General features: G+C 34.6%; 2 protein-coding genes across 5 annotated transcripts; both read left to right on the top strand.

The window, feature by feature from the left end:
• The first annotated feature begins 362 nt into the window (after window positions 1-362).
• On the top strand, window positions 363-5,399 carry LOC130814505 (RNA polymerase I termination factor). 2 transcript variants are annotated; one of them, XM_057680595.1, is made up of 3 exons: window positions 363-652; window positions 1,469-1,707; window positions 3,361-5,399. In XM_057680595.1, the coding sequence occupies exon 3, from the start codon at window positions 3,397-3,399 to the stop codon at window positions 5,350-5,352; it is 1,956 nt and encodes a 651-aa protein (XP_057536578.1). In that variant the 5' UTR covers window positions 363-652; window positions 1,469-1,707; window positions 3,361-3,396; the 3' UTR covers window positions 5,353-5,399. The 2 variants fall into 2 exon arrangements, with proteins under 2 accessions (XP_057536578.1, XP_057536579.1); XM_057680596.1 differs by lacking the exon at window positions 1,469-1,707.
• Window positions 5,400-6,161: 762 nt separating this feature from the next.
• Window positions 6,162-20,732, top strand: LOC130814504 (uncharacterized). Of its 3 annotated transcripts, none has more exons than XM_057680592.1 (22): window positions 6,162-6,387; window positions 6,791-6,890; window positions 9,018-9,256; window positions 9,353-9,437; window positions 9,917-10,019; window positions 10,272-10,356; window positions 10,860-10,946; window positions 11,031-11,119; window positions 11,309-11,426; window positions 11,518-11,620; window positions 11,702-11,903; window positions 12,891-12,949; window positions 13,289-13,407; window positions 13,759-14,195; window positions 14,268-14,349; window positions 14,448-14,621; window positions 14,708-14,761; window positions 16,877-16,969; window positions 17,073-17,138; window positions 17,449-17,495; window positions 18,217-18,906; window positions 19,831-20,732. In XM_057680592.1, the coding sequence occupies exons 3-22, from the start codon at window positions 9,131-9,133 to the stop codon at window positions 20,216-20,218; spliced, it is 3,207 nt and encodes a 1,068-aa protein (XP_057536575.1). In that variant the 5' UTR covers window positions 6,162-6,387; window positions 6,791-6,890; window positions 9,018-9,130; the 3' UTR covers window positions 20,219-20,732. The 3 variants fall into 3 exon arrangements, with proteins under 3 accessions (XP_057536575.1, XP_057536577.1, XP_057536576.1); XM_057680594.1 differs by having other exon boundaries at window positions 6,201-6,387; window positions 13,292-13,407; XM_057680593.1 differs by lacking the exons at window positions 6,162-6,387; window positions 6,791-6,890 and adding an exon at window positions 6,977-7,262.

Raw genomic sequence — 20,732 nt, 5'->3', positions numbered from 1 at the left:
CTCCAACAGAAACGACCTCAAACAAAAATTTTATATTTCATAATATGTATTATATATATTATTCAATCCATATTATGACATATCTTACAATGAAACTCATTCATATAATAATTTATGTACTTTCTTCGTTCCATAATACTTGCTACTAGGGATGGCAATGGGTACTGGACCCGACCCAAATCCGTGGATCTGTATCCGTTTTCACGAATTTTGGTCCTAAAAATATAGACCCGTCGGATCCGGATCCTTTTAAATTTTACGGGTCCGGATCCGGATTTGAGAAAAATACCCAGACCCGGACCCGGGGATCTGGAGGACCCGTTTTTTTTTTTTTTTTATATTTAAAATATATTAACACACATTTGACATTACCCTGCGGCTGCCAGATTGAATTTGAATCCCTAAAGGCCTAAACTGCCGTCTATCCGTCTCCCTCCCCAAGTCCCAAACTCCCAACTCCCATTCCCATCCCAACAGTCGCACTCGCACCGCACAGATCGCTCAGAAGCTCAGTCTTCCTCCCAGACTCCCTCCCTCTGCCAGCGGCCCAGCGCCATTCATCACCCTCGAGTGGCCTCGACTCCTCCAGCCTCGACAGTCGACCGGCCCAGCCTCCTCACTCCCTCCCTACTCCTCCTCAGCGCCATTGAAGGTAATGAACCCTAATTTTTTTTTCTTTTCCTACAATATTTTTGATTTATGATGAGTAGTAGATATATGTCTAATGTTGAGTTTAGGGTTGATTTATGTTGATTTTTTTGAGTTTAGTGGTTGATTTATGTTGATTTATTTGAGTTTAGTGGTTGATTTATGTTGATTTTAGTGGTAATTTTTGATTTATGTTGAGTAATTTTTTATTTATTTGAGTTTAGTGGTTGATTTATGTTGATTTATTTGAGTTTAGTGGTTGATTTATGTTGATTTATTTGAGTTTAGTGGTTGATTTATGTTGAGTTTAGTGTTAATTTTTGATTTATGTTGAGTAAATGGATAATCAAAATGATGGACTTGATGGTGCTTCCAGTCAACCTATTGAGCATCATATTCATGAATCATATGGGGAATTTGAGGGTAATGTTGATGTTGAGAATGAATCTACTAAACAAAGTAGTGCTAAAAGTAAGAAATTAACTTCAGAAGCATGAATTTATTTTGACCTTGTACATGTGAATGGTGTACAAATGGCAAAATGTAAGACTTGTGAGAAAACACTTTCCTACAAAGGGAGTAGTGGAACTTCACATCTTCTTAAACATGCTAAAAAAACATGTTCAAGTAGACATTTAAACCTTGCATCTAATCAATCACAATTAAAAGTGAAAAGAGAAATCGATGGATTTACTTACTTAGCAGTTAATGAAAAGCCAAAGAAAGTGGTTTTTGATCAAGAAGTATCAAGGAAAGAATTGATGAAAATGGTGGTAATGCATGAGTATCCTTTATTAATGGTTGACCACATTGGTTTTAGAAACTTTGTGAGGAGTTTAAATGACAACTTTAAGATGATTTCGAGAAACACATTGAAAAATGATGTGATAAAAACATACAACACCGAGAGGAGCTCTCTTAAAGTCTTGCTGGAGCGTAATGAGGGTAGAATTGCAATAACAACTGACATGTGGACCGCCTCTACTCAAAAAAAGGGTATATGGCTGTGACGTCACATTTCATTGATGAAGAATGGGTTTTACATAATAGAACTCTAAGGTAATTTATTTTCCTTTCATTTAAATTTCATTGCTATTGAATTTTAAATTAGTTATGTGAATTTTATTTAAACTTGAATCCATGTTGGTGTGTGAATTTTGTTTAGGTTTTGTTATGTTCCATACCCACATAACAAAGGGGTTCTTGCCAAGATATTATTGGATTGTTTTTCTCAATTCACCTTGGAAAATAAAATCTCTTCTATTGTTGTTGATAATGCTACCACAAATGATGCAATGATGAATGTCTTGATGGATAAATTAGAAAGTAGTTCTTTAATGTTGGGTGGAGATTTTTTGCATATGAGGTGTAGTGCTCACATTCTTAACTTGATTGTGAGAGATGGTTTAGATGTCATTGATTCTGCTATTTGCAAAGTTCGAGATTGTGTTGCATTTTGGATGTCTACTCCTAAAAGATTGAAAAGTTTGAGGAAGCTTGTCGCCTTTTGAATGTGACTAAACCTAAAAGGGTGAGTCTTGATTGTAAAACTAGGTGGAACTCCACATATGATTTTGGATGTCTACTTGTTTGCCATATTATGACCATATTTTATATGATTTCATACTTCTATTTATGTATTAAAAAGGTTAATATTCGAATATATAAAAAAAATAATCCAATAATAGAGAAGAAAAAAATTTTATGAAATAGAAGTATGAAATCATAAAAAATATGGTCGAAAACTAACCAATTGGCATGAACTTGTTTTTTTTTTTTTTTTTTAAATGTTTGAATTTGTTTGAATTTTTCCTTATTGTGAAGGAATTTTTTTTCTTTGAATGTATGAATTTATTTTCTTTGAATGTGTGTTTACTTTGATTGTTTGAATTTGGTTAAATGTCTTTTAATTTAATTGTGCTGGGTAATTGCTTTATAATAGTTTTAATTATGTATTTTCATTTTTTTGATTCGATTAAACTGTAAAATGGTTGGGTATTTGTGAAAATATAATGAAATAATAGTGAATTTTTATTAAATTTGAATGTTTGATAGTTTAATAGTGTATTAATGGTTGACAACATTTGATTATTTTCTAGATCCGCCTCTTGTAATTATCAATTTTTTGAAATATATGATATGATAATGATTTGAACCCTAATTTGCATTTGAAGTGCTAATGTACTACATGTTTTACAAGTTAGAAAAAGTTGTCACGTTTTCTGATACAGTACTGGTTTTATGATTCAATGTCTTTGCGGCACTTATTGAGTAATGGTAACTGGTAAGTATGGGAATAAGCAATTGGTGTTCATTATCTTTAAGGAAATCATATCGTATTCAATTATGATGGGTCATTGGTTAGATCAATACAACTTCCATCGAGGGAGTATTAATTATTAAGTATCAATACTAAAGGTGTTCAAAACATGCCCGATGACCGATATACACCCGATTTTGTAACCGAATCCGATTTGACCGGACTTAAAAATGGATTTACAATTACGTAAAAACCAATGTGGACGCAAAATCTAATTTTGAACCGACCTGAAAGACCTGACCCGAAATCAACCCGATAACCCGAATGAATACTTCTAATTAATACAATTGCGGCTTATATTCCTTCCCTGTCCTGTCTCTAAATAACAAATTGATGGCCCGATTCAAGTATACTGCAACTATTACTGAATTATGTATTATGTTTTTTCCCAGATCATTTGAAGGAAATCGGTGTTGAACTTGTACCTTATGACCATGAGTAATGAGGGTGATGCCTTTATCAGTGTGAAGAAGAAACATAAGAAACTGAAAAACAGTAAGATAAATAGTACAGGAGTAGAAGATGATATACAAATTGTTGATGAAGGCCACTCTAAAAAGAAGAGTAAAACCAAGGCTGTGAGTAATATTTCAAATTTAGTTTCTGATGTAGAGATTGGTGTGCATGTGGATAAAAGTTGTAAAAAAGAAAAGAAAAAGAAGGATAAAAGTAGAACAGATGTGTCTGCTCAAGGGAATGACGAAAAAATTGAGGGAAAGATCAAGAAAAGTAAAATTGGAGAAATGGGAAGGGCTTCTAATTTTTTAAAACATGCTGGTGGTAATGAGGAGTCTCTGAATTTGGGGGTTAATGACTTAGGTTCAAGTAGAAAAAAGAAAAAACATTCTTCAAAAAATGATACCGGGAACTTGGAAGATAAGGGAAAGTTTGTGACTGATGTTGATGTTGAGTTGCTGAAGGGAAATGAGCTACATGCTAGAGAAGATGAGCATCTGAAGATGAAGAAGAAGAAGAAGAAGAAGAAGAAGATAGAACACAAAGATGGAAAGAGTTCAAATGATAATGCTCGTGATTCTAGTGGTGGAGATTACAATGATACATGCATTAAGAGGAAGAAAAAATCGGTTGATTCGAGTATGAAAGGAGGGGTCAATGCCAGTGCTTTAGAAACACGAGATGCTGATTTTGTTGAACATCATATCAGTGATGAGATTATTAGAAACGCTCCAAATGTGAAGGACAAGAAGATAAAAAAGAAAAACAAGGATGATTCGTATGAGCATAACAGTGAGAAAAGCGGGGATAGGAGCAGTTCAAAGAAGAAGAAGAAGAAGAAGCACTCCATTGGGTCTAATACTGTAGAAGATTTACATGCTGCTGCATTAGAGAATAATGAGAACAGTAGAACTGTTGAGCCTTTTGAAAATTCCAATAGCAGTAAGAAATCAAGAAGAGTAAAGTTTTCTGATACTGTAGAAGTTTTCCCTCTTCCAGACAATTCTAGCAAAGGGAAGAAGAGGAAACGTGAAGATGACATTGAGGAGAAGAAAGTTGCTGATGATGGCTTGGTACGAGGCAAGCGATTCTCGAAAGAAGAAGATAAGATGGTCCAAGATGCTGTATATAAGTATATTGATGATCACAATCTGGGTGAACAAGGTTTAGAAATGGTCATGAAATGCAAGTCCTACCCAAAATTGAAAGACTGTTGGAAAGAAATTGGGCAAGCTTTGCCTCATAGACCTTATGTGTCTGTCTATTGCCGCGCTCATATATTGTTTGAACGAAGTGACACCCGCGAGTGGACCCCAGAAGAGATTGAGCTTGTCTTGAAAGCTTATGAAAAACTTGGTTCAAATTGGAAAAAAATTAGTCTTGAACTCGGTAAGAATCGAATTCATGTAAAAGATGCTTGGCGTAGGTATAAACATCCCGATCTGAAATCGGGAAAGTGGTCTCAAGAAGAATACCAGAATCTTTTCAATCTTGTCAACATGGATCTGGCTATGAAAGCGTATACTGAAAAGAAAACAAAGTATGGTATGTTGCGAGATAACATAAGCTGGGGGGCCATTAGTGATCGGATTTCAACACGAAGCAATGCTCTTTGTTGCATGAAATGGTATAGGCAATTAAGATCTCCCATGGTAGATGACGGTTTGTGGTCCGATGTCGATGATTATAGGATGTTGATTGCGCTTGCTGATCTTGATGCTTTTTGTGAAGAAGATGTGGACTGGGATAACCTTCTGGAACATCGGTCTGGGGATATATGTCGTAGACGATGGAGTCAAATGGTACGCCACATTGGCGAGTTTGGTACCAAACCATTTAATGAGCAAGTTGAAATTCTTTCTCAAAGATACTGTCCCAATCTTTTAGAAGCTAGAGAGGCTTATGAAAACAAAGTTCCTGTTGATTAATACATTTTCAGGTTGCCAAAGATTAAAAATTTGGTTGAATACTGTAACTTTCTGCTCTGTTGTAGGGTGTTTTTCCTGAGAACCAGAGATTCATATTCACTCACTGTTATTTATAGAGTTGAAGTGACATAGGATTCATCAAAAACCATAATCATCAATAGTATTCATCCAAAACCATACATCAATGATAACCGATGATTATCGATTTATTATGATGTAAAAGATTTGTTCATAACAACACTTTACTCCATGAAACAAAGTTTGGTTTCACGAACAGAAGCATTGTTTTGAGGTGCTCGAACGAGCATATATGCAATCACTTTTCAAAAACTTTTTGATGCGAAAATCTCAATGCGCTGGAACTAGCACATAAGGTGCTCGAACTAACAAAACACCAAAACATCAAACATAAGATTTTGGAATAAACTGCTGGACCAAAGAGGACATGCTCGAACGAGCACACCCTTGCTCGAACGAGCACTTGGGTCGAGCAGCTCTATTTTGCTTTGTTGTTATGTTTTTTGCTTAGTATATGCCTTAGTGTATGTTTTAAGCTTTTAGATATGTCCTGCATGCTCTGAATACTCAATATCTAATAATTTTTTTTTGTGAAATTGCAAAATTTTTTTAAAGGAAAATTGCAATTTCGAATTTATGATAATAATTTAAATTTAATTTCAAAATATAATTTTCTTAATTTCTTAGACATATCAAGAAAAAATTATTTTAATTATATATCACACATGCAGTGTCATTTTTAATACTGTCAAGGTACTAGGTAGAAAATGCTTATTGCCCAAAGCTAAAAAGAGTCTAAATACCTCAATTCAAAAATGTTTTGTGATACTCCAGATTAGCTTGAAAAATGATTGATAGACTACTTATATCAATAAGGTGCATCTTTTTTCATGGGAGCCCATTTGCTAAAAAATCTACAGTTAAGCGTATTTGATGGGGAGCAATGTTAGGATGGGTGAACTCCTGAGAAGTTTTCCTGGCCAAAGTGCGTTGGAATGACTTATGTTGGTCTATGAGGTCAGTCTACAATCTCCATGGATAGACACTGCCAGTCCAAGGGGTCGAGGTGTTACATTTTTCACATAAAATGTAGAAAAATTATAACTTTACTTTTGCAAATATAATTAAAAACCGAAATTAATTCTCTCTAAATAGATTGGAAGATCACACTATTATTGAATATCTTCAAAAAGAGACAAAATTCCTTTAAGTCCGTCTCAACGTGAGATGACTTAATATTGGCTGACTCATTATTTTATTTAATATAAAAAAAGAAATAGTTTCATATTCAATTACATTTCAATTTACTTTATTAATTTTCTTAAAAATTTAAAATAGACTGTTTGTATGGGTCCGTTTGACGGTGAGACAGTAGTAAATTGGTTCAGTTTTTATCTTATTTTGGTTTCCATTTAAACAGAAGGGAAAGAAATCAACACTGATGTTTTACCGCCATGCACCTGCTGCCGTGAAGACCACTGACAGTCACCATAACCAATCCACCTTCAATTCAATTTCAGGTATTATTTTGATTTTTGAAATCCCCAAATCCCAATTGTTAGGGTTTTTTTTTATAATTTCAAATTTCAATTAAGTTTCTTCAATTATTACTATTTTTTTGAATGTGTTCATTCCCATCCCCTGCTTTTTTGCTGCTGTTATTTCGTTCAATACTATTTATTTGTCAAATTCTATGATTTGATGTTTGTATTGGAATATTGTTATTTTTCTTTCTGGGTATGTCGTGTAAATTTTGATTTTGATATCCTTCAAAACCCTTACATCCTCACGCCAGCCACTGACCACCTCATCCTTCACCCTTCCGCGACGTGCACAGCCACACCCCACTGAACCTGCCACACTGTCGCAGCCAGCCCCAGCCACCAAACAATGTATATATACGTTTACTTTCTATTTCTTTCTTTCTATTAGAGTTTTTATTTTTGTGCAGTTATAGATTTTTCATTTTCTTGAATGTTAATTGTTAAACATTGTTTATTAAATTTAGGGTTTTGTTTATCAATTTAGGGTTTTTGGTTTAATTGGTTGTAAATTTATTAATTTAGGGTTTTATATTTAATTTCTTGTAATTTATTAGAGTTTTAATTGATAAGTAGTTTAAGTTTGCAACATCATGGCATTGTGGTATTAGCTTCTAATTTGATTAGTAAATTTTTCTGGGATTATAAATCGGTATTTAGTAATAAACTCAAAGTTCTACATTATCGGGAAAAAGTTGAGTATTTGTCAAATTTATTGAATCATAAAAAGTGGGCAATCGAACTACTATAGTATCTAGACAACTAATGGAATTGACAGATAAATTTGGTTAAATTAGAAGAAAAAACTAGAAAAAGGAGATCTAATAGATTTTCTAGGAGGGAAAGTATTACTGACTTTTATTCTGTCAAATGAGATGAAGGTTAAAATAGACAAGTGTGGGCTGTTAAGCTAAGAGTGATGTGTCATTTTTTGATCTAGTGCAATGAGCTAATGAGGTTGTTGTAGCAAGTTCTGATATTACATTGGCTAACCTGTTGGTGGATGGCGAGATTGGGTTGTCGCTGACTGGTATCTGGTTGAGTGTATAATCTGCTCTTATGATGACATGCTAAATGTGTTGCTAATGATATGTTTTGTCCAAACTACTGGTGGTGCTATGGTCATAGTTCTATTGAAGCTGTTGATTTGTCGATAAGCATGATATATACATACATGACTGATTGCTACTAACTTATGCTGCTGGATTCTCATGATTTTTGAATCATAATGTTGATATAGGCATATAAAACTTTGTGCCCTAACTTTGTTAGACTTTTTATAGGATAATCCTAATTTTGTGATGTATACTCTTATATTTTGATCTCCTTTTTAGGTGTAAGTCAACACTAGCTATAATCAAGCGTTGATGAATGTAATTTTTTTCATCTAGATTATCGACATCACATGTGTTTTTTTTGGATCCGCCCATGATAGAAACATGTTTTGTGGACTGATTTTTTGATCACTCGGCAATATTGTCATGTGTTTGTGGGGAAAGGTTGCTTGTTTATACCCATTTGGTTTTTTATTTTGATGATTTGGGTTTTTGAAGTTATGATTTATTGATGGGTATGCATCTAACTGCAAAAGTATGTTTGAGTCATTATTTTTGTATAATTTGTAGAGAAGCTATTGTTTTCTTCAGTTGCTATATTATTTTTGTATAATTCCCATTCTCTCCCTTCGAATGTTATGTGTTTGGTAATGAATTATGAGTACATGATTGAATGTGTTATGTGTTTGTAAATTTAAATTTTGTTTAAGCTTTTCAATTTTAATTACTCTTTTGGTTGCCACAATTTGAGGTGAGGATGACGTTAATTGATCGCTTTTATACTATATTACTTTGGTCTTGATTTGAGATAATTGTGCTTCTACGTGTCATTTTGTAGGAATGGAAAAAAGTTTAGTTGTTTGTTTTAGAAATAAAATTCTGCCGAAATTTCCGCAAACTTTTCTTAAATTTTTTCTATAGTGTCGTGTCCCCATGGAGTTTGAATTTGAGGCAAACTGTTCTGGGCAGAAACACATTTCTAACGAGTTTTGAGCTTTAATCTCACATCTTAAACAGCTGTTAACCTAATGTCTTTTAATTTTTTTTGCAGTTGGTTGATTTTTCACGTTTGAGCTCGCGATCTTTTGCTTTGCAATGACTTTTTGTACCTGAAGCAAATTTTTATTTTATTGCTTAATTGTACTACCTTGTCGGGAAAAAATAATGTCGCCGGAAACGACACCTTTTCAAGTGGCTTCCCTTGTAAATTCTCCAATGTTTCCGAATTCCGTTGTTTGGTCTGAAGATAATTTGATCGCCGTTGCAACCGGTGACATTGTTACTATTATGGTAAAAAAAAAGCTCTTAATTTTTCTTGATTTTGGATTTTCTAAATTTTTTTCATAAAAAAATATACATAATTCATGAGATTTGCTGAATTTTTAGAATCCAGAACATCCTCAAAGTCCTAGAGGTGTGATCACTCTAACTCCTGGAAATCCTTTTCCTGTTGGTGTCATCAATAAAGCAGGTAATAGCTAATTTTCTATTATTGTTTGTTAGTTCTACTCTTTATTTAATTTAACGTAAAAGAACATGTTTAGTTGATTATATGATGTTTTGAAATTGGTTTAACTATGATGAAACCCATGCTGAATGCAAACTGATTTTTGTTCTTTAGTTCTCTCTCTTTCTTCTCATTCCCTTGCATTTTGTATACCAAACAATCAATAATAATAACACTTAACACTACCTTTATATCTTTTTTTATCTGTTCCCTTTTCGTTGCATTTACTTTTGTCATATCAAATACCCACTAAGTCTATTCGTGAGGATTGAGTTTTGATTGTTTAGGTTAACTTCTGTACGTCTAAAGTGACCCGGGTAATTTTGTTTTCGGATGATTGTTTGATTTGAACTTTGATTGGAATGTGATAGTGAGGTTATTTTGAACAGGGTTTTTACTTGTATCTAACTGTGGTTTCACTATTTTTGTTTAAATTTATGCAGATTTGCTATCTAGCTGCTTGCTTAGTGCATGTTTATCTAGAGATCGCCAGATTTGTGTCCGTTCACTTTCGTGGTCACCTGTTGGATTCACTTCTCACAATGGGTATGAGACAATTTCCTCTTCGTTTTTAGTATTCCAATATAGGTGGGGAGTTATTTAATAGCATTAGGTTGATGGTATGTTTTTTTTGTAGTTGTTTTTTGTGTAAGCAGTCCCAAATAATTGAAGATTTATGTTGTCATAGTTTTTAAATTGATGCTATCAATCGACCTCATATGTTGGAGTTAAGGCTTTGAAATTTTTGTTGTTAATGCAACATATGCATCAATTGAAAATGGTTATTTTACATGTCAGATGTTTGCTTGCCGTTTGTTCCGTTGAAGGACGTGTGAAGCTATACCGTCAACCATATTGCGAGTTCCAAGCCGAATGGATAGAGGTATGCAGCCAAGCAACTTACTTTTTAAAGGGTTTGGAGGGGCAAGAAGTGCCTAAGGATGAAAATGTCGTTTAGGGCTACAATGAGAGTCTATTTTACTCGGACTCAGGTACTTTTTCAAGCGACAGGTCGTACAATGTTGAAGAGTCAAGGATCCAACACGGGTACTTGATTTGAATTGTGAAACGAAGAGTCTGAGGAACACAGATCATAGTGTCGATACATTAGGCATATAAATGTATCTATCATACAATATATGAGACAACGCAAGATCAAGTTGATAAAACGTGCTATTTTGTTGATAAATGATTGTAGCAAGTTTAGTAAATTACAATAGCTTGTTCTTTGAACAGGATCTTTTCGCCCCTTTCATTTATTACGAATTCGTCTGTGTGAGTTTAATAAAGGCCTAATATTTATGACATTTGAAAACATTCTCTGCAATCTGTTTGTTTTGACTCTTATTGTTAGTGCGTTTGTCATGCGCAATGTTGTTCCTTCAGGTCCTGGACCTCTCAGACACGCTGAATGAATATTTTGCTAAGATCAACTACATGGAGAATGAAGTTCCCTCATCAGATGTCTTTGATGTGAGAGTTCTGTCTATATTGTCTATGCTGAGCCATTTCCACCTGTAAATTGATTCTTCTGAGTGTGTACTTTGTATTCTACAGGATTTTTCTGGTCAAAAAAGAACCGAAAATTATACGGATGCTGATAAAACAAACTTCACTTCAAGAAAGCAACATAAACGAAAAAGGAAGTATGTGCTTTTCTCTCTCTTTCTGGTGATTGTATTTCCTTTCCTGACGCAATTCCATGATTGCAATTTCCTCTTCATGACTTTTAAAACTTTTAAAACTAGTGGAATAGTTTAGTCTGTTTAGTAAAAATTTAGCTCCACATATTTTTAGCTTATGTAAATTTTAACTGAATGTATTTTTTTCTGCAGTCCTGAAGAGACTGATGCAACACGTGATGATTCGCTTTGTGGTAGACATGTAGTAAAAGCTTTGACCGAATCAATTGTTTTCAGTAGTAAATCTATGCTAGAGGGTTCATCAGTGGAGGTATGCGCAGAATTTTCATTGCTGTTTTTTCTAGCGTTAATTCATCTTCTTGTCTATCGAAACTACTTACATGAAGATCTTGAATGAATAGGTGTTCAAAGTGGATGGTGTACAGAATGCCTGGGTTTCTGGCAGGCTGCAGCGCTTAGAAGGTCCAATGGCTCTTGTGGACGTTTGTGAGATCGATGCAAGTGGTATTTTAAAAAAACATTTAATATAGTCAAAGCTGTTGATTTTTTTTGTTCTCGAATCTCATTGCTTATTAATACACTTAGGAGAGCCACTATGGATCAGGATCGATTCTTCAAGCGATATGCACAACCAATTGAATACAGCTGATAAGGACTACAGTTTCCCCAAAATTCGTCCTTCTATGGGAATAGGCCATCTCCCTGAACAGTTATTTTCTACAGTATGTAGTGATGTAGATGAAATTCTAAAAGTTGGGCAACCATTAGAAGCCTGGAGTAGGGATAGGTAGTGTCGCAGAATTCTCTTGAGCTACTTTTAGTTATTGTGCCTGTTTCTTTTAAATCTTACTCTCTCATAAGGTCTATGATAAACAATATAAAGGTGATTTTGACACTTGTCCAGAGGGCTTTAAAGAGTCTTTCTAAATCACCATTTATCTGTGAACAGTTGATAGGTATGCTGTAATCATACATAGATTTTATTAACGGTGAAGTCAACAATATTGGTAAAATCACGCCCCATAAGTTGATTTATTACAAATCAATTACTCTGTAAAAATTTTGTTCCTTGGAGATGAGGAAATCGAGAACTTTGATGTTAGATAGCTGTGAACTATCTTTTAGCATTTAGGTTTTCCTTGGTTTTATCAAGAGGCACTGTTTAGGTATTATGTGGGTGACTAGTATTTCATTTGTTTGCTGTCTTCAACCTACATATTGTTTGTATCATCCGCTTCAATTGTTCCACTCTGGTTGACCTCACCATAGTAATTGTGTCATTTAAGGTGTACTCCCTCCGTCCCATTGTATTTGAAGCATTTTCCATTTTGGTCTGTTCTACTTAATTTGCATCATTTCTATTTTTAAATAATGGCCCACCACTTTCTTTTAATCTCCGTACATTTTAACTCTTTTAATTTCATCCACACAATTCATTCTCTCTCTTCATTTATTAGTGCCTAGTGGAATATTTTATTCCTGTGTTGAGAGAGCACGGATAGGAGATTGATGAGATTATCTCCGTAGTAATAGTATGAAAAAACATTGAATGATTCAGTTTATTGCTTACATCACGTATTTTCGTTTACTAGTCACTTTAATTCAGTGTAAGCATGATTGGTCCAGGTGCTTAAACAATAAACCTCGATAAGAACTTTATGAGTCACACTTCTGCTTTGTTGATTTGTATGCTGCCATGACATTATTATGTAAGCCTAATTTGTAATTGCCACTCTATACTATTAGTTGATATAGAAGTTTTTAAATTTTGCAGGTGGCTTCAAGGAGTTTTTATGGGATGCAATAAAGGTGATCCACTTATCAAATTCAGTGGTACGTTTATGATTATATTTAAAACTTATATTGATTAATCTGATGCACTTTGGGTCAATTTAAATGCATTATTGGCACATGTTAACAACAATTGTACTCTCGGGTATTGTGAAAGAATTCTCAGTAACACATGTTCACAAGAATATAATTTGGACTTAATTGATACAAGCTACTAATCCGAGGTTATTTCCTGATTTGTAGTTTTGCATATCAATGAAAGATAAGCCAGTATTGAGGAGAGGGCTATAAATTTTTTGTATCACACTGCATGAATTCTAAATATCATTTTCTTCGGTTCTTAATTTATTGATTTTTTTTTTGCTACTGCTTTTTCATTAGGAGATACCGAAGTTGTGGCGGTAATCCCTAGTCATGTTAGGTTAGCACCCTTGTGGATTGCAGAAGAAAAATCATGGAAGGTTACAACTGTCCAGCTACATGTGCAGGAATCACCAGAGGTACACTATTCTTCTTTCTTTCTCAATTCTCCATATGTTTTTCATTTTCCTGTTTCTTAGATGCAGCGTACAAAGAGTTAGGAATCTGACTCAGTTTGACCCCAATTGCCTGACGGCCTAGCCATTTGCTAGTGAATATTTACCTTCTTGAATTTTGGATGCCATTCATTGTCCTTGCTAGTTTTAAAACCTCCCTTGAAAAGAAAAATGAGCTAAATCACCATGTATTATGGAGTTGTATTAATAAGTGTGATAATACACCTCTGCATGTCTGTAACTTTGTATTTACATCTATCATTCACCTTGAGATGTTTGGTTAACAGCTAATGATGGCCTAATTATTTTTGGCAGGTGGTTTTAGAAAGAAATAGCTCTCGGAAAGAAAATAATCAAATTCAAATAGTTACTGATGCCAAGGATGGAAAGAAATCCTCCAAGAGGACTTCAAACTACCGCACCAAACATTTTTTGACTGCCCATCAATATGCTTCACGTTCTTCAATGATGGCATCGGTAGTTGTTGCTTGGTCTATGCAGCTGCAGTTGTCTCCAACGGATTCTGAGAAATATTGTCTACTGGGTTCTGGAACGAAGTCCGGAAGTATTTCAATCTGGAGGTTCGGTAGACCAGTATCTTACTCTGTTGAGAGTTATGATGATCCATTTAACATGACATTTGTGGGAGTTATTCAGGCTCATAATGCAGGGGTCACTTCTCTGAGTTGGGGCTTTCTTGCATCAGATTCAAGTCCACAAGTTTTGTTGGCTTCTGGTTGCTGTGATGGCAGGTGGGTTCTGTTTGGTTTTTGAAATTCTGCATGCATCAATCAATGTAATCAGTAATTTGATTTGCTTTACAGTGTGAGGATCTGGTTTGCAAATGTCGATGATCTCAAAACGTCATCTGAAATTGAGCAGACTCCCTTCTCTCTATTGAGTGAGGTATGTTCACATTTATCTTGGAATTTTGTGATCTTATACAAAGTGGATTGTATCTTCAGTATCATTGATTAGATTCTTCTGTACTAAAATGTCAATAGGTTACTGGCAATAATTTCTTAGTCTCGGCACTTTCTCTGTGCGTTCCAGCTCAATCTCCACAAAAGATTCTATTAGCTGTCGGAAAAGGATCTGGAGCTTTTGAAGTATGGACATGCAACACGAAGGTCAATAGATTGAAGAAAGTTGGATCATATGATGCTCATGTCCAAGCTGTAAGCTTATCTCATTTTAAGGACTTTCTATTCAATCCAATGTGCGTTAAACACCATAAGAATAAACCATGCCTTGCATTGTTTAGGTCACAGGTTTAGCTTGGGCTTTTGATGGACGCTGTTTATATAGTTGCAGCCAGGTAATGTACCTATAAACTGCTTATCACAAGTTATTCAATTAAGAAGACTTTTTGACTTTCTTTCTCAGTCTCCTTAAATTTACTTGTGGTTGTGAATATGATGCAATGCAATAGTGATGCTTGAATTATTGTTCAGAGATGTTAAATTTTTCTTAGGGTAAAAATTGAAACTTTTTTTTTAATTATGTGAGTCTGTGACTATGGCTGTTAGAAATAGTTGTTTGGAGACGTCATACTTATGTCCTAGACCTTGGATAGTCATCTACGCCTACACATATGTCACCTATGCCTTATTTATTATTTTGGCCTTTATGATTGCTTTTATTTTTCTTTGGTCATGTTATTAACCTAACGGCCCGTTTAGTTAGTGGTATTAAATGGTGGTAATGGAAATGATTTATAGTGTAAAATATTCATAAAAAGTTCCATATTATTCCCATGGTAATGAAACTTTGATCACAAAAAAGTTTTTGGTTTACAAATTTCCATTACCACCTAATACCACCTCTCCCAATGGTAATGCGTTGGAATGAATTTTGTGAAGAAAATGAGATGATTGAAGTTGAACAAGTATGATCATTAAGGTAACCAAGAGATTTTTAACTAAAATTACACTAGTTTTACATTCCCATTACTACCGTTTATTACCACCTACCAAACGGGCCGTTGATATTTATCTTGCATGCCCTTGTCGTGTTTTTAATCTTGTCTTGCTTAGCTTTCTTTTGCGGGTCTTTCTTGAACCAAGAGACTCTTTAGTCGTATCTTCTTTTATGGTTATGGTTTGTTGTCTGTTGTCCCTCCCCAAACCCTGATTATAGTTGCCCATATTCTATGAGTAGAGATACACTGGACATGATGATGATGAGCTTGTTAGAAATAGTAAAACACGGAGTTTCATAGAAGGAAACAAGTATTTTGTATATTTAGTCATGTATGTGGAACTTCAAGATTTCTATGTTAATGGTTCCCCATGAAGATAAGTTTCATATCTAGGGGGTAGGTACATGCAATTTCTCAGGTGGGAAAAAGCAATTCCAAAAAAGTTCAGTTTTTTAAATAGTCAACTATTTCTATCTGTTTGGCTAGTGAGATACAGGGCAGTCAGCTTTTGGCTTTGATCACCTGCAGTAGAGATTTTATATATTTATCTTGAGGTTAGGGGATAAGAAATTAAATAGATATTAAAAATAATTTAGTTATTGCAAGACACATCTCAGTTAATTCTTTCAACAGATCATATATTCTATAGGAAAATCCCCCCCAAAATAAAATGAATTTGAGTTGTTGAGCAAGTAATGAGAGTTGCATCTTTTGTGAATGTAACACCGACTATTTATGTCTAGTTGAAGTAAAATACACTTGATTGAAAAACTATTTAAAATATGATATTGTGGATATAATTTTTGTAAAATACATTAGTAACTTTTTTTTTCCTTCGGAATGTTAGACATATTATAAAATTAATCAAATTTATCTATGTTTCTTTTCACCATCTTACACAATGATTGCTATTGTTATACCATATACATTTATAAATATAAAAATATAAAAATACATATTGTTTTATACTAATTTTTCGCTTGTATATAGAAACATTATTTTTGGTAAAATTCTCTGACATTTTCGATATTCTGTTTAATGAATCTTTATACTTAATGGAACAAATATCAAATTGTTTTTTGTCAAACATCGTCCAATTATTTTTAATAAATCTTTGTCATCAATCGTTCACCGTTTAAAGTACGTCTTGTTTTTAACAATTTTCCATGAATATGTGCCTTTATACCCTTTGTTTATATTTTTGTGGAGGTACACGCTCATCCTAGAATAGTAAATTTGAACAAAATTATATACTTCTACTATGATATTGAATCTGTGAAACGGCATGCACGTTGTGATTTGTGAAGAAGTCTAACAAATAACAACCATGGGTTTATAACTTATAAAGGGATGCTACTAAATTCATTCTGTAAAACAAGGCATATGTGTTTTGTCTCGTTAACTATCTTTATACTATCACAAGAATAAACTTAGAAGAGCTGTCTCTTGGAGATTATGTGTAGCTTTTTAATGTATCTAATGTGATTGATTTTTATATTGTTGTTTATGTAGGATAATTCAATGCATGGATGGATATATCATAAGGGTTCTCTGTGTCAAGTATTTGTTCCACCTAACAATCTCGGGACTAGAAGCTTTTCTGATGTATGATTTTCTAATTTGTTACCTGGCCATGATTGTCTCTTCATTTGTAGAATTTTATACCGAGTGCTATTTGCATTTAAGTAATTTCTTCAATTTTGTGCAGCTTCCTTCCGTGTCGGACTCGTGCTATGGGGTGGCAATATCCCCAGGAAATTTAGCTCTTGCCGTGGTATAAATTTTTTCTCCCTATTTCTCGGTAGTCTTAACATATTTGTTAATCAAATCCTTTTGTTCCCTCATCACAGTTGAGTCGCTATATTCTTTGTTTTAGCCCATTGGCATTCCCCTATGCATAGACTGCTTTCACAATAGCTAGATTCTTTGCTCTTGTTCACTTGCACCCCTCTTTTCGTGATATTGTAATAACCTTATACATAAGGACACTTCCTAAGACAAGCTAACGCAGTATTCATTTGCTTGTATCTAGCTAGTCTCTTACTTGGATCCAACAATGACGGAACTTTTTACTTTCTCTTCAGGCACGCAGATTTGATGCTGGACAACTGGATCATATGTATCAGAAGAGGTATTAGTTATTTACTGATTCTGAAGTTATTCCCGTAACCTATTGATAACCCTTGTAAGATGAACATAATCTTGTTCTTACAAGAGACTATTTACTAAGGCTACAACAGGGTTTTTAATTGATGTGAATATGAATGTACGGTAGCACTGTATTAAAAAGATATTAGATTAATTTATGGAATTATCCCATTCTGGAGCATCTACTTAATATGATACCCATTGTTATAGGTATAGCTCCAAATGTAGGGGTATCTTTTCACATTGATCCCTAGCTAGTGTTTTAATGTTTCTATCAAGTTCTTTTTTTTTTATTTATTTATTTATTTATTTTTTTTGAAAATTATTTTGATATAAAAGATTTTTTTGGAAGAACCATTACTCCTCCTAACCAACACCATGATCACCACCACAGGCACACAACCTTTATATTATCGATCAACACCATTACCAATACCAGAACCAATTACTATCGCTCTTCTCTCTTTTCCCTTATTAACCACCGTTAGTCCATCACTACTCACCTTTCTCTTTCCCTCTTTCATTCTTGAGGTTACCTATCTCGTCTCCTCTTGGCCTTCTCTAAGCTCGCAAGATCTCAGTTCAACTTGCTCACCACTAGGATTCAACTAAATCTTCCTTCACAGAAAAGGACCATGCCCGTCTTTTGTCCCTTGTTTCTCTTTTAAAAAGGATTGAAGGGTATCGATTTCAAATAATTGCAGGACTCAGAGGGCTGCGATCGAATTCTTCTGGATTGGAGGGCAACAGGTGGAATTTCCATCATATATGAACTTACAGCCTGAAGTTGAAGGTTGCTCTGGATTTTCCGACGAAGAACTAAGATATTGGGGATCCAAGCTGCTGTGGTCTATAAAGCAGTCTGAGTGTCTTAACAAACATCTGGTCGTTTGGGATATTGTTGCCGCTTTGTTGGCTTTCAAGTCACCTAAATTTGTCACGCATATAGTACTGGGATGGCTCGAGTTATTGCTCAAGGACTATTTGGATCCGTCTAGTAAAGATCTTTTATCATTCATACCTAAATATATGTCGAACATCACTTCCCGGCAGTTGCACCTTCTCGATATTTTCTGTAGGCGTGTTTTAGTATCCTCGGCGTTTGAGGTTAAAGGTTACACTAAACGAGCTAATTTATCCAAATCATATAGTGAAGAAGAGAAACAGTGGATGGAAATAATGTCACATAGTGAGAAAGAGCTCCGGGAGAGGTTTGTGGGTTTGAGTCTATCTACTGTGCTGGCTGATGTACCTGATAGGGCTGCGCCAGCGGAGTTCGGGTTGTGGATTCCTGTTGGAGTCCCTCAAATGATGAAGTGGATCAAACAAAACCAAGATAGTGTGAGCCTTCAGTTAAACCTTCTTGTATCTGAAATCGAAGGGCTTGGTCCAAGGTAATTTTCTTACATTTTTATTGCTGCTGAATTTTTAAAGTAGCTTCATTATGCACAAATAGCACTGATCTGTCTCTCAAGTCTTAAGTCCTTGTCCTTTGGCCTTTTGCATATGTTTCTTTAGATGAATAGGTCAGTTACGCTTTGCAACAATTATTGTCGTTACAAGTCTTTATTACGTGCTCTTAGTTTTTGATAGAACTTTTAGTAGCCTTATGTAACCCGTGCTTAGAGGTATTCAAAACAGACCTGATGACCCGATATTTACCCAACCTCGGAACCAAACTCGACTTTAAAATATTTATATAAAATAATGTAAAAATCAATGTGGACACAAGTACCCATTTAAAACCGACCCGAAACACATGAACCGAAATTGACCAAATGATCCGAATGAACACCTCTTATTGTATGTGATTTTTGTTTTGTTTTGTTTTTTTTTTTTGTTTTTTTTTTTTTTTCTGGGTTTATGCTAAAAATTATAATCACAGAACACCAGATTGTGAATACAGTGCTGTCAGATAACTTCCCGCCCTACCGTGTTATATGAGCTTACCTTTGTGTTCGTTCTTAGAGTGACTCTATTTATGAAATTTCAGTCATGAATTGAATCCATTTCTGTTGGGAACCTTCCTGTCTTCCACTGTAATTTCACTTGTGAAACGTTTTCTCTGTAGTTCTCATCGTTAGGGAAGTAAATCGATGTGAATTTTGAAATTACCTTTTTATTAGAATAAAAGGTGCTAGCTTAGTATCACAGGTTCCATTAACAGCCATCTTTATCCGTCTAATGGTAGCTTTTTCACCATTATCGCACTCAGTTGTTAGGTCACACTCGCACTATGAAACTATGGCTCAACCAATCTGTGGGCTCTTGTTCTGTTGCTAACATGCTTAACGGATTATATATTCATTCTAAAACAGGCTGCAAAATGCGTGCGATTACAACACTGAAGACGAGCTGTGTAGCTTTTGTTCAGCAGCTGTTCCATTCAAGTCTCCAGAAACCGCAACCTGCAAAGGTGTAAATCATAGTGATCGAGAAGATACTCGGCGGCACACACTCACTCGTTGTGCCGTGTCCATGAAGGTTTGCCCGCTTACTACTTTATGGTTCTGTATGTGTTGTAAGCGACGCGCCTCATATTTCCCACCTCTCCAATTTTTTACGATGAATAATTTTCCGCCAGACTTTCCGTCATTCATTAAACCTGCAATAGCTAACCTTTTACCTACTCCCTTGTGTCCCTTCTGTGGGATATCTCTTCAAAGATTACAACCAGACTTCTTGCTATCTATCTCACCTGTATAACCTCACAAAACTACCGTTTCTCGTGTCGTATAATACGACATATTGTAAGGTAGTGTTTTATTAGAAATAAGCTAGGCAACGTAGGCATAAGTCATTCTCAATCTCTCAACTCGGTAGATTGCTTATCAAATGAAAATGTATTATGCGTAGGTTGTCATTTGTCAATATTACATTACAGTTGATCGGTCGTTAATTGGTATGAACCCGAGACCTTGTCTCGAGATGTAATCCATACCATCCGACTACCCCCTCACTTTATTATATATAGCTATTTTGTTGTTTTTTAATTTTCATCCACGTATCTTTTACTTGTAACAATTACTATGAAATACATGTTGAAACAAGCGTAGCTGTAGTAGTTTTCCAGTCCTAACTCCTAATACATGTTAGGCACCAACATCCTGTTCCAACAATATAATACGTTGAATTCAGTTAGCTTGTTTGACTAACTATAAAATAGTTTTTTTTTATTATTTTTTAATGTAATGCTTGATTGTATCAGTTGACTTTTAAA

The sequence above is a fragment of the Amaranthus tricolor genome, chromosome 6, assembly GCF_026212465.1.
Source record: "Amaranthus tricolor cultivar Red isolate AtriRed21 chromosome 6, ASM2621246v1, whole genome shotgun sequence".
NCBI classification, from domain to species: domain Eukaryota; kingdom Viridiplantae; phylum Streptophyta; class Magnoliopsida; order Caryophyllales; family Amaranthaceae; genus Amaranthus; species Amaranthus tricolor.
Note: the sequence above shows the minus strand (reverse complement) of the source record. Positions and strands in the feature narration are given on the sequence as shown.